The sequence below is a fragment of the Lynx rufus genome, unplaced genomic scaffold (genome assembly GCF_022079265.1).
Source record: "Lynx rufus isolate CCGP_SWC_20201006 ecotype Redwood Valley unplaced genomic scaffold, mLynRuf1.p SCAF_5, whole genome shotgun sequence".
NCBI lineage: Eukaryota > Metazoa > Chordata > Mammalia > Carnivora > Felidae > Lynx > Lynx rufus.
The window spans coordinates 74,846,242-74,859,279 of record NW_025814867.1 but is presented as its reverse complement, the minus strand read 5'-3'; the positions used below and the strand labels follow the sequence as shown (position 1 = coordinate 74,859,279).

Below are 13,038 nucleotides of genomic sequence, written 5' to 3'. Positions count from 1 at the left end.
TCAAAGGGCGGTTGGTTGTAAGGAGTTAATGAGGATTAAATCATAATAAAAGCAGCTAGCACTGTGCCTGGCAGCTGGTAGATGCTGAAGAAAGGGCCCTACAGCTGACTTCCTTGGGTACTTGATCAGACCGGAAAGGAAGGAACCCCTTTGCTTCTGGTGATTGTATTAAGGGGCTTTTCTGTCCTATGGCTTCTTCTTTTTGTTTCTGGACTGACTTTGTGCTGATGCATTTATCCAGATGTTTCCTATGTCTTTGTGCAAGAAGTATATATCCTTGTCACATTGCTGTCACTGCCAGGAATGGAAACCTGGGCATCCGAAAGTGGTCTCTTTCTTGAGGCCATGTTCACTACACACTCTCCCAGCCAGATTCTTCATTTCGCTGATATAGTCACATTTGAAATTCTTCTATCAGAGTTCTTACCTACAAAATTCCACACATGAAAAATGGTAATAGTTACTAGTTTATTTTGCCATCATTTCCCACATGGAGGAGGCCATCTGACTTTTCACGTCATTATTTGTTTTGGGATAGCCCCTGTGTTGTATCTCTGAGTTGATATCCATTAGATGCAACACACCAGGGGTGCCTGGGTGGCTCAGTTGGTTAAGCGTCCAACTTCGGCTTGGGTCATGATCTCACTGCTCGTGAGTTCGAGTCCTGCATCGGGCTCTGTGCTGACAGTGCAGAGCCTGGAGCCTGCTTCGGATTCTGTGTGTGTCTCTCTCTCTGCCCTGCCCCCACTCATGCTTTGTCTCTCTTTCTATCTCTCTCAAAAATAAACATTTAAAAAACTTAAAAAGATTCAACACACCAAAGTGATGGCCACAGTATTACATCATTACTAGAAAACCTGGTTTGCAGATATATTCATTTCCTAGAGCTGCAATAAAAAAGCTCCACAGTTCTGGAGGCTAAAAGTAAAAAATCAGGGTGATATCAGGCCTTTGCTCCCTCTGAAGACTCTAGGAAAAAGTCCTCCTTCCTTGCTTTCACCCCTGGCTTCTAGTAGTTGCCAGCAATTCTCAGCATTCCTTGGCTTATAGCTGCATCACTCCAGTTTCTGCCTGTCTTCATGGAGTCACCTCTATGTGTGTGCCTGTGTCTGCGTCTCTGTTTTCTCTTCTCATGAGGACACTAGTCATTGCATTAGGGCCCACCCTATTCTAGGAGGATTTCCTTTTAGCTAAGTACAACTGCAAAGACCTTATTTCCAAATAATGTCACATTCTGAGGCCCCAGGTGGACATGAGTTTTTTTGGAGACATTGTTCAATCTAGTACTGGGGCATCACCAAATTAGCTTCCTCACAGTGTGGAGCATTTAGTTTCGTGTCCTCCCAGGTACTCGTGCCAGTAAACGAATAAATATTATATGTCAAGGGGACATATATCTACAGGAGTTATGCGTGTGGTTTCCGGCCCTGGAACCAACTTCAATCTAATTGGAAAGAAAGGATACATATAGTTGAAAAGATGACCAAGGGTCATCTTTGATCTTGCTCAGAGGGATCCCCCTGCCCTTGCCCTTGGGAGGTGGGGTTGCCTCCATGCCAGCATACATCCTCACTGGTGGTAATACGTGTGCACCTGCTCTTCATCAGCTCTGCATAGGGCACACACCCTTGACTGCTGCAAGATGGGCCTTGAGCATTGAGATGTCCAATCCCATCACAAGTGTGGTCCCTAGAAAGTGTATGCAAATACCTGGATGACATGCAGCCCTTCTGTTTCAGCTGGACTCAAAAGACCCAGCACTTCCCTCCATTGACCTCCAGTGATGATGGGCTTACTGGAATAGGTGACCATAGAGCCTTGGGAAGAGTCAGAACAAAGAGCCGGGCTCACAGAGGTGGGAATGGGACAATTCCAGGACTCATAGCAGCTCTAGGGCCTTGGCTTGGGAGAAGTGGAGGTTTTCACCTGTGTGCCCTGCCTGTATGTGCCAGATACATCCACACACCTGATGTCTTCTCCTCTCACCACCCACTGACTGGTTCGTTCCCTCTGTCCATGTCTTGTCCTCTTCCTCATAGTTTCTGGTGACTCACTTTATTGCTGTGCTACCTAATTGTATTTTACACCTCTTGCTCTCTTACAACGCATCTCACAGCTACAATTCCTGTGGATTCCTGCCTTAGTTCGGACAGCAGTCAAGTTGGCTGGCCCCTCTCTGAATTTATATCCGTTGGTCAATTGCCTACTAAGGTGCAAACAGCTGTGGCTGCTGGAGGGATGAGGTGGAAAGAGCAGAGGTGATAAAGACAACATCGCCACCTAAAGTTGCCTCTTCAGCAAAGCTATAGACAAGGCAGTATCCTCATGGCCTTGGCAGTCACTTTAACTAACCTCACCCAGCTCTCCACAGGTCATTAGAGAGTACACACCTGGACTTGTTCCCCACTCCCCCATCATTCGGGTTTCTTTTAGAATTGCTTTTACCAGCTGTGCTTCGAAGTGATGCCTGCACATTCACCAAATGTGTTGTCAGAAAACAGCTTTACCTAAAATCCACTTGTCTATCTATTCTGGGGTGTGGTTGAGGACATGTTCAGTATTTGACTCAGTGATTCTTTATTGAGGACCAGGACCCATGGAAGAAATTTCTCTCGTATCTCATTAATAGGAATTGCTGTGTGTTTCCTGAACAACTGGTTTGGGTATGTTTTTGGGCATAATGTATCATATAGTGTTTCCCTCTGTACTGCCCACTAGAAGGTCAGAATCTTGTCTGCAACAGGTTTACATGGCTTTATTATATGGGTTTTATGTACAACTTCTTCATCTTTATTTTAATCTTTTTTTTCACCCTAATTTCCTTGGTTATTTTCTGTCTGCTTGTATTGTATATATTTTTATAAGATATATCATTTTTTTTTAATGAGGTGGAATATAAATACATTTTAAAATAGAAACTACCAGGGTGCCTGGACGGCTCAGTTGATTAAGCATCTGACTCTTGATTTCGGCTCAGGTCATGATCTCACAGTTCACGGATTAGAGCCCCTCATTGGGCTCTGTGCTAACAGCGGGGACTGACATGGGATTCTCTGTCTCCCTCTGTCTCTGCCCCTCCCCTGCTTATGCCCCCCACCAAAGTAAAATAAGTAAGCTTAAAAAAAAATAAAATAGAAACTACTGATTATAGCTGTTCATGTGGCAAATATTAAGCACCTACTTTTGCCAATGGCCTTGATGAAAACGTATTTCCTGCATTATTTATGTGTATATAGTAGAAACTGAATGGGTTTAAAGGAGAATGCAATCACTGCGATTGCCACAGTGGCTCCTGGAAGGATGTGGAAAAAGTGAAGAATTTCTCAGGGGTCCTCATGAACCCATTATCCATCTGTTTTGGAGCCTGGTCAAGCTGAGCCTGTGCAGTCAAAGCTAGAGTGTCATGCTTTCAGGGGCACAGTCCTTATGGCTTGGGGCTCTTTATTCCTTCACTCACCACAGTTTACACGTGTAAACTGTACAAAGCAAAAAGAGAAAAATAGCACCGTAAGCACCATAGAAATGACTAGAGTCTATGTTCTTGAAGTTTTTATTTTAGAATTTCAGAAGTGCAGCAAATCATTTTAATATTCACAGTTTGCTCAATATAAACAATAAATTATAAAAATGCCCAGTTATAAATAATGCACATATTTCTAGTATTAACTCTCAGGAATTGTAAGGATTTATGTCAGCTAGACATAACTCAGGGAAAATTCTCTTTCCTGGTCCTTTTCAAATAATTTTCTCCTTTTGGCGTTTTCCTTTAGGGAAATAAATTCTTTATTATCTACCTCAAGTGGTCTAGTTTTTTTAAAAATACAAGATAAAATACAATATTCTTAGCTCATCTCACTCCGCTACCCTTTGGAGACAGCTCAGAGATGGCAGAGTCACTAATCTGGACTTTTAACCAGACACAGGAGAAAGGTGGGTTTGCTAGTGGAGGGATAAGCATCGTAAAATGGTCCCTGAAGCCAAATAGACTTTCTAAAACATTTTGTCATTTGGGGTTATCTTTGCCTCATCCACTCACTCTGAAAAACACAAAGTTGAATGTAATTACTATTTCCATTACACTGTTATGAAGATTAGGGGATACTAAGCTTTTTTCCTTCAGAACAAATCTCACGTTCCCAGCTTCTCATACCCGAGGCAGATGTTAGGATACAGATGAAATGCATGGATTATGATGGAATAGGTCCATAATGCAGCAAAAATTCTGTGACTCCTGAACATACCTAAATGTGAATCTCTTGCCCTTTTAAAGTAGACTGTCATGTATCAAAAACAAAGAAGAGGAAACAGAATTCTGCTAGCTGAAATTAACTCTAAAGACAAAAATAGCAGAGTACCAGTATCTTTACTTCAAGTATTTCTAACATGCTTTCTGTTTCTTACCTTGCACAGCTGAACTATTTCCCTATATAACTGAAAGGTGCCATGTTCAGTGAAGCTCACAAAATTGTAGTTTTGATTTAGTGACAGATGAGCCTGACTGGCACTTTCAAAATTATCAACTTCAAATAAGCACGCTTTATAATTTGGAAATAGACCCTTATGGGCTCTTTCCCTGTCAAGAAATGTAACAGCTTATTTTTATGTATGTCTGTGTTTCCCAAAGGATGACATCAGGAAACTGGGCAAGCTGTTGATGCATGGTTCTTTCAGTGTCTGGACAGTTCACAAGGATCGTTATAAAATGAAGGATTTTATTCGATTTAAGCCCAGCCAGAGGCAAATCTATCTTTTTGAAAGAGGAATCGTGTTCTGTAAGATACGAATGGAGCCCAGTGACCAGGGCCTATCTCCTCATTACAGCTTTAAGAAATCCATGAAGGTAAAGGGGTCCTATTGCATTTGGGAATCAGCACGACCCTATGGAGAGAAATATCAATATCCTTGTTTTACAGATCAGGAAACTAAAACCTAGAGAGGAGAGGTTAACTTGCCAAATGCCACACAACAGAACTAGACTCCACATCCAGACCTTTCTAACTCCAAAGTCAAGCTGGTAATCAGTCACTGAACAGGGTCAGGGCTGGCATTGAGAAAAGAGTGCTAGGTAGAGAAAAGGGACCATATGGCAGCCTGTCTGGACAAATTAATTGGGAAAGTACCTTCCAGGCAGAGGGGTGAAAGACTTGGTGATTGAACATGGGCTGGATTTCATCTTTGACTTACCCTTCTCAACTACACATCTTTGCATACAAGCGTTGACAATATCCTGGCTCTGGAGGTGTAGGAACCCACGTCTACACCAAGCATCATCTCTCGCCTGTGTAGGAAATATTTCATAGCTGGTGAGGAGACCCCCCTCCCCCCCCCACACACATGCATGTGTGCAACACACACACATTTGTGCTTTTGTGATTAAAGTTGCTAGTTGTTCATAGTAGCTTTTGTTATTTATGTTTCTTAGTGGAGACTAATTCAGTTACTATTATATACAGATTTGTGAAATACTTAGGTGTTAAAGGAGAGATGATCTCTTTGCTTAAAGGTTGAGGAGTCCATGAAAAGATACAGTCTGTGTTGTCCCCTGAAACAGAGAAGAGAGATGACACTGTGTGTTTTATGCTCCTTGGGGCCATTAACAGACAACAACAAAACATGTGAAAGGAAGATAGAAGAAGAGAACTACCAAGGGTAGAAAGAACTAGAGTGGCTGACGGGGACAGTTTAAAAATCAGACAACAGTGGTACAGCAGTTTTTCTTCTTTCTTTACAATAGCTGAAGACACTTTCAGTTCGCCAGCTTGGAAGGGGGAGCAACAGAAAGTTTGAAGTTGCCAACCGAAATGGACTTGAGAAATACATCCTGCAGGTAAAGCTCATGCCTTCCTCACAGGTGTCTGCTACTCTTTCCTTATTGTGTTCCCTGACTTGGCAAGTGTTTTCTATCTCATTATTCTAAAGGTCATCCAGAAAATAAAAACCCTGTCCAATTAATGTTCCATGTGATCTGATACTCAGAGTGTCTTCTTATCTGCAATTGCAGGCAACTTCAAAGGAAATCAGAGATTCTTGGTTTTCAGAAATAAGTAAATTACTAATGGAACAGCAAAACAATATTAAAGGTAAGGTTACCCCTGCTGACTTTAGTCTGCAGAGATACTGATTCTAATTTTGTGGTGGGTGTGCACACTGGGGATATTGTTAAAGAAAATGGTTTGCCAGGAAAATAACTGTGGCCACATTTTCATCGCAGCTGGAAGCAACTATGCTTGCTTTAAGTTGTGTGGGGTTTGTATGTGTGTGTGTGTGGTTGTGTGTGGACGTGTCCCTTTCAACTGTGTTCCCCCTACATACCAAATTGTCAAGGTCAACTTTCTCAACCCCAAATCCCAAACCCACCCAAGATTATGTTATGGGGATTTAAATGGCCAGTACTACTTTCAGAAGCTGTACTGCTTTTTTTTTTTTTAAAGCTGAGATATAATTAGAATACCATAAAATGCACTCTTATTAAAGTGTATAGTTCAATGGGTTTTGATCTCTTCACAAGGTTGTGCAACCATCACCGGAACATTTTCATCACCCTCCCCAACAATAAAACCCTGTGCCCATTGGCAATCATTCCCCATCTTCCTCCTCCCCTCTGACCCTGGCAACTGTGAATCTGCTTTCTATCTCTATGGATTTTCTTCTTCTGGACATTTTACAGAAACAGAATCATATAACATGTGGCATGTTCTGTTTAGTTTCTTTCACCCAGCAAAATTTTTCCAGTGTTCATCCATATTGTAGCATGTCTCAGTACTTTATTCCTTTCCATAGCTGAGATATAGTACATTGTATGGATATAACATATCTGTTTATCCATTCATAAGCTGATGGATATTTTGGTTGTTTCCACTTTTTGGATAGTATGAATAATGCTGCTATGGAAACTTGTGTATAAGTTTTTGTGTGAACCTCTGGGAAAAAATACATATATATATTATACATGTATACATGTATACATGTATAATATATATAAATAATTTCTGGGCCATATGGTAACACTAACTCTATGCTAACTTTCTGAGGAATTTCCAAATTGTTTTCCAAAGCACTACTACCATTTCTTGTTTGCACCAGCAAGGTGTGAGGGTTCCATCTTCTCCCTTCTCTCACCAACATTTGTTATTGTCTTTTTATTATTACTATTATTATTATAGCCATCTCAATAAATATGGAATGGTAGCTCATTGTGGTTTTGATTTGCACTTCCCTAATGCTAGTAATATTGAGCATCTTTTCATGTGCCTATTGACTATTTAAAAAAAAATTTTTTAGGGGCACCTGGGTGGCTCAGTCGGTTAGGCGTCCGACTTCGGCTCAGGTCATGATCTCACGGTCTGTGAGTTCGAGCCCTGCGTCGGGCTCTGTGCTGATAGCCCCTTCCATGCTCATGCTCTGTCTCTCTCAAAAATAAATAAATGTTGGGGTGCCTGGGTGACTCAGTCGGTTGAGCATCCGACTTCAGCTCAGGTCGTGATCTCATGGTCTGTGAGTTCGAGCCCCGCATCGGGCTCTGTGCTGACTGCTCAGAGCCTGGAGCCTGCTTCAGATTCTGTGTCCCTGTCTTGCTCTGCTCCTCCCCCGCTCATGCTCTCTCTCTCTCTCTCTCTCTCTCTCTCTCTCTCTCTCTCTAAAGAATAAATAAAACATTAAAAAAATTTAAAAAAAATAAATGTTAATTTTTTTTTAATGTTTGTTTATTTTTGAGACAGAGAGAGACAGAGCATGAGCGGGGGAGGGGCAGAGAGAGAGACAGACACAGAATCCGAAGCAGGCTCCAGGCTCTGAGCTGTCAGCACAGAGCCCGATGCGGGGCTCAAACCCACAAACCGTGAGATCATGACCTGAGCCAACCAACTAAGCCACCCAGGCACCCCAACTTACTGGCCATTTGTATATTTTCTGTGAAGAAATGTCTATACAACGCTTATGTCCATTTTAAAATTAGATTATCTTTTTATAGTGGTTGTAAAACCTTATTTCTATATTCTGGGTACTAGACTTTTATCAGATATATGATTTACAAATATTTTTTTCACATTCTGTGGCTTGTCTTTTCGCTTTCTTGATCACTTCTTTGTTGAAGTCTAATTTATCTATTTTTTTCTTTGGTTGTTTGTGTTTTGGCGTCATATCTAAAAAATCATTGCCTAACGGCACCTGAGTAGCTTAGTTGGTTAAGCATCCAACTCCTGATTTCAGCTCTGGTCATGATCTCATGGTTTGTGTGATCGAGCCCCGCATTGTCAGTGCAGAGCCTGCTTGGGATTCTGTCTCTCCCTCTCTCTCTATCCAGCCCTCTATCTCTCAAAATAAATAAATAAACATTAAAAGAAAAAAAGAAATCATTGCCTAATCCAAGATTTATACCTGTGCTTTCTTCTAAAAATTTGTTTTTAACTCCTTGATCCATTTTGAGTTAATCTTTGAATTAGGGATCTAAGCTTATTCTTCCACATGTGTATATCCTATTGTCCCTGAACCATTTATTAAAAAGACTGTTCTGTTCTTCACTGAATGGTCTGGGCACTTTTTATGGATTCAAGTGCCTTAACAATGTTTGTATTCCCCCCAAATTCATATGTTGGAACTTTACCCAATGGTAACACCCAATGGTATTAGGAAGTGAAGACTTCGGGAGGTAATTAGGAGTAGGTGAGGTTATAAGAGTGGAGCTAACATGAATAGGATTAATGCCATCATAAATGCCATGAGAGAATTTTCTTCCTATCTCTGCTCTCTGCTATGTGAGGATATAATGAGAAGTCAGCAACCTGCAACCCAGAAGAGAACCCTCACCAGAACACAACCATGTGATCTAAGATTTCCAAACCTCTAGAACTGTAAGAAATAAATTTCTGTTGTTTATAAGCCACCCAGTCTATGGTACTTTGTTATAGCAGCTTAAACTAAGACAACACCCTTGTTGAAAATCAATTGACCATCGATGCAGAATTTTTGGTTGACAGTCTTTTTCTTTAAGCACTTTGAATATGTCATGCCATTGTTTTGTGGCCTCCATAGTTTCTGATAAGAAATCAACTATTAATCTTATTTGAAAATGTCTTGCATCTGACAAGCTGCTTTTCTCTTACTACTTTCAGATTCTTTCTCTTTTGACAGTTTGATATATCTAGGTGTATCTCTTTGAATTTATATTTCTTGGAGTTTGTAGATAATTGGATGTGTAGATTAGTTTTTTCATCAAATTTGGGAAGTCTTCAGCCATTATTTCTTTAAGTATTCTTTCAGCCTCTTTGTTTTTGTCTTCTTCTGGGACTCCCATTCTGTCTATATTGGTGTGCTTGATGGTGTCCTACAGATTCTTAGTGGCTCTATAAATTCTTTTTCGTTCTTGGGGCACCTGGGTGGCTCAGATGGTTCAGTGTCAGATTTCAGCTCAGGTCATGATCTCGCGGTTCATGAGTTTGAGCCCCACCCTGGGCTCTGTGCTGACAGCTCAGAGCCTGAAGCCTACTTCAGATTCTGTTTCTCCCTCTCTCTGTGCCCCTCCCCCACTCATGCTCTGTCTCTCTCTCTCTCTCTCTCTCTCTCTCTCAAAAATAATAAACATTAAAATTTTTTTAATTAAAAAAATAACTATTACAAAAATAAAATAAAATAATAAAATAAATAAATTCTTTTTCATTCTTTTTCTTTCTCAAACTGGATAGTTTCAATTGATCTATATCTAAGTTCTCTCACTCTTCTGCCTGCTCAAATTTGCTATTGAGCCACTCTACTGAATTTTTCTTTTTGGTTATTATACTTTTCAACCCAGAATTTCTACTGGCCCCTTTTAAATATAATTTCTCTCTATTTATTTTCTCAATTTGATGAGTGTTTGTTCTCATACTTTCTTTTAGTTCTTTTTTTTTTTTTCGGTTTCCTTTAATTCTTTGAACATTTTATAAATAGTTGATTTAAAGTCTTGGTCTAGGAAGTCTAATATCTTGGCTTCCTCAGGGACAGTTTCTCTTGATTGCTTTTTTTCTTTTTTCTACATATGGGCCATGATTTCTTGCTCCTTTACATGGCTTACAATTTTTCTGCTGAAAACTGGACGTTTAAAATAATATAATATGGCAATTTTAGAAACCAAAGTCATCTCTATCTCCAGTGTTTTTTGTTGGTATCATTTGTTGTTTTGTTATTGTTTGTTTAGTGATTTTTCCAGTCCTTGCCAGGAGCTCTGTGTGGATAGTGGGGTACACCTTCAACACATAGACAAACAGGTGACAGTTCCACCTTAGCTTTCACTTCCTATTTGTACAGAGCCCCAAGATCAACCAGAGATGAGAGCATAAGACCTTCTCAGATTTTTCATGAACATACATACAGACTTGGGCATGTAACATGGTCTTCCAGATTCTAAGGAATATTGGGAGCTTTTGAAAGCCACTATGGACATCTCATTCCCAAGTTTTACCTTTTAAACTTTTGATTAGCCTATTTTTGTCCCAGCTGTTATCCAGTGCCTCGGGCAGCCAACAAGTTAAACAATTGCCTCTAGTAATTTTCCACAAATATCCCCGGGGAAAAGGTTTTTCACACTGTGCAAGCTCTGAATTGGTCTAAGAAAGACAGCCTTGTAAGTAGGGTGTTCCAAAGAACTCCCAACCAAGGCGAATAATGACAGTTCTCCGGAAATGAAACTTTGAACTCCAACCTCGTTCTGCCTCCTCCTATGGCTGCCAGGTTGTTAATTTTCACCATGACTGCAGGCTGTTGGTTTCCAAAGCTACCATCAAGAAGGAGGGGTTGGTTGGGAATAGGGCAGCTAAAATACCACAAAGCTCAATGTTCATACATACTAAGATACTGCCATTTTTCTTGAATAAATATTCCCCTGATTGCTGTAAGCCTTTGCTTAATTTCTAGTGTTCTGAAAGTATTGTTTCTGTTTTTGCCAGTTTTTTCCATGTTTTCATGGAGGAGACCATTTTTTAGGTTTTTTTTTTTTTTTCTCCTGAACTATTTTCACAGGTATCACTTGCTGAATGCCTTTTAATAATTAAAACTCATCTTTGAGTAGGTTTTGCTCTTTCACATTTGTTTTTTCAATTGATCCTCATATTTGATAGGATATTTGATAGGAAAAATTCACAATAAGCTTGATCAATTGAGTTCAAATATTTCCTTCAGGTAATGTGAAGGCTAAGAAATACTAGTCTCATGTGGAAAATCTCTCTCCTATCATTTATACTGACAATGGTTGTTGTGTTTGGTAAGGAAAGTTATGTGACTATGAAAAGATAAACTTTGTCCTTAGAGACTTAGCAGGAATGCGACCATTTCACATTCTTTCTGTGTCTTCTCTGACCATTAGGTGGATAGGAAGATGCAAGGGTGAGTATGCATCACAAGATGTAGAAAAAGATAATCTAAGAAGGGTGATTGGAAAACCACCACATCAGTTTTCTGTCACAACAACCAAATGATGTAAGTTTCTTATTTAAACTTCTGGCCTTTGCCAAGAAATAATACTACATTATGTAGTTTGTTTTAATTTATATAAAGTTAATATGGGGAAAAACTACTTTTGCTTTTGAACTATTAATACTACACTAAATATATGTTAAGGTAATTGAATATGAGAGCTCTGGAGACATAAAACAGGAAGATGTAATAACCCCAGTAGAACAAGTTACCTGTTTTCCCCAGAAGCAACATTCTAGTCACAAGATTGTACTAGAAACCCTTACCATAGTTTCACAAAGGATGGTTTAGGGATAGCCTGCCTTAGAATTACTTGAAGAGCTTGTTACAAATGCAGGTATCTGGGTCCTATCCTAGAACTGTGGAATTAGGATAGCTGTGGTTAATGACTTGGAATATGCATTTTAGCTTATTAAAGTTTCTGTACAAAGGTCTTAAACTATTATTTTTTAAATGCCTTTATTGAGGTATAGTTAACAAAATAAACTGCACATATTTAAAATATACAATCTGATAAGTTTTGACACATGTACACACCTGTGAAAGCATCACCACAGTCAAGATAATGAACACATCTATCACCCCTACAAGATCATACCCCTTTTTATTACCTTTCTCCTGTTCTTCCCTCATCCCCCACTGCTTTCCAGGTGGTCACTGATCTTTTTATCACTAAAGATTGGTTTGAATTTTCTATCGTTTCAGAAAGAGAATCATACAGCATGTACTTTTTTTGGTCTGGTTTCTCTCACTTAGCATAATTTTTGTGTTTTTGTGTAACAGTAGTGTATTCCTTTAAGTGCTGTGTAGTATTCCATTGTTTGGATATACCCCAATTTCTTTATCCATTAACAGGTAAATGCATAAATATTTATGCATGAATGCATAAATATTTTTCTTTTTGATATGTCTGGCTAGAGGTTTATCAATTTTATTATTTTTTTCAAATAACCAGCTTCTGGTTTCATTGATCTGTTCCATTCTTTTATTTTTTTAGATTCTATATCATTTATTTCTGTTCTAATCTTTTTTATTTCCTTCTTTCTGCTGGCTTTAGGTTTCATTTGTATTTCCTTTTCTAGTTCCTTGAGGTATAAGGTTAGGTGTTTATTAGAGATTTTTCTTGCTTCTTGAGGTAGGCCTGTATTGTTATATATTTCTCTCCTAGGACCACTTTTGCTGCATCCCAAAGGTTGTGTTTTCATTTTCCTTTGTCTCCATGTATTTTTTTATTTCTTCTTTGATTTCATGGTTTATCTATTCATTGTTTAGTAACAATGTTGTTTAACCTCCATGTATTATTTGTGGTCTTTCCAGACTTTTCCTTGTAGTTGACTTCTAGTTTCACAGTGTTGTGGTCAGAAAAGGTGCATGGTATGACTTCAGTCTTTTTGTTATTTGTTGAGTCCTGTTTGTGACCTCACATGTGATCTATTCTGGAGAATGTTCCATGTGCACTTGGAAAGAGTGTATATTCTGCTGTTTTAGGATGGAATGTGCTGAATATATTTGTTAAGTCCACCTAGTCCAGTGTGTCATTCAAAGCCATTGTTTCCTTATTGATTTTCTGTTTAGATGATCTGTCCATTGATG

General features: G+C 39.3%; 1 protein-coding gene across 1 annotated transcript in view; it reads left to right on the top strand.

Annotated features, from left to right (window-relative positions):
• Positions 1–13,038, top strand: part of MCF2L2 (MCF.2 cell line derived transforming sequence-like 2) — a 257,039-nt gene that overhangs the window by 222,341 nt on the left and 21,660 nt on the right. The window contains exons 23-25 of the mRNA XM_047100288.1: positions 4,625–4,840; positions 5,735–5,827; positions 6,002–6,080. Coding sequence (XP_046956244.1) covers positions 4,625–4,840; positions 5,735–5,827; positions 6,002–6,080 — 388 coding nt within the window. The remainder of the gene's footprint in view (positions 1–4,624; positions 4,841–5,734; positions 5,828–6,001; positions 6,081–13,038) is intronic.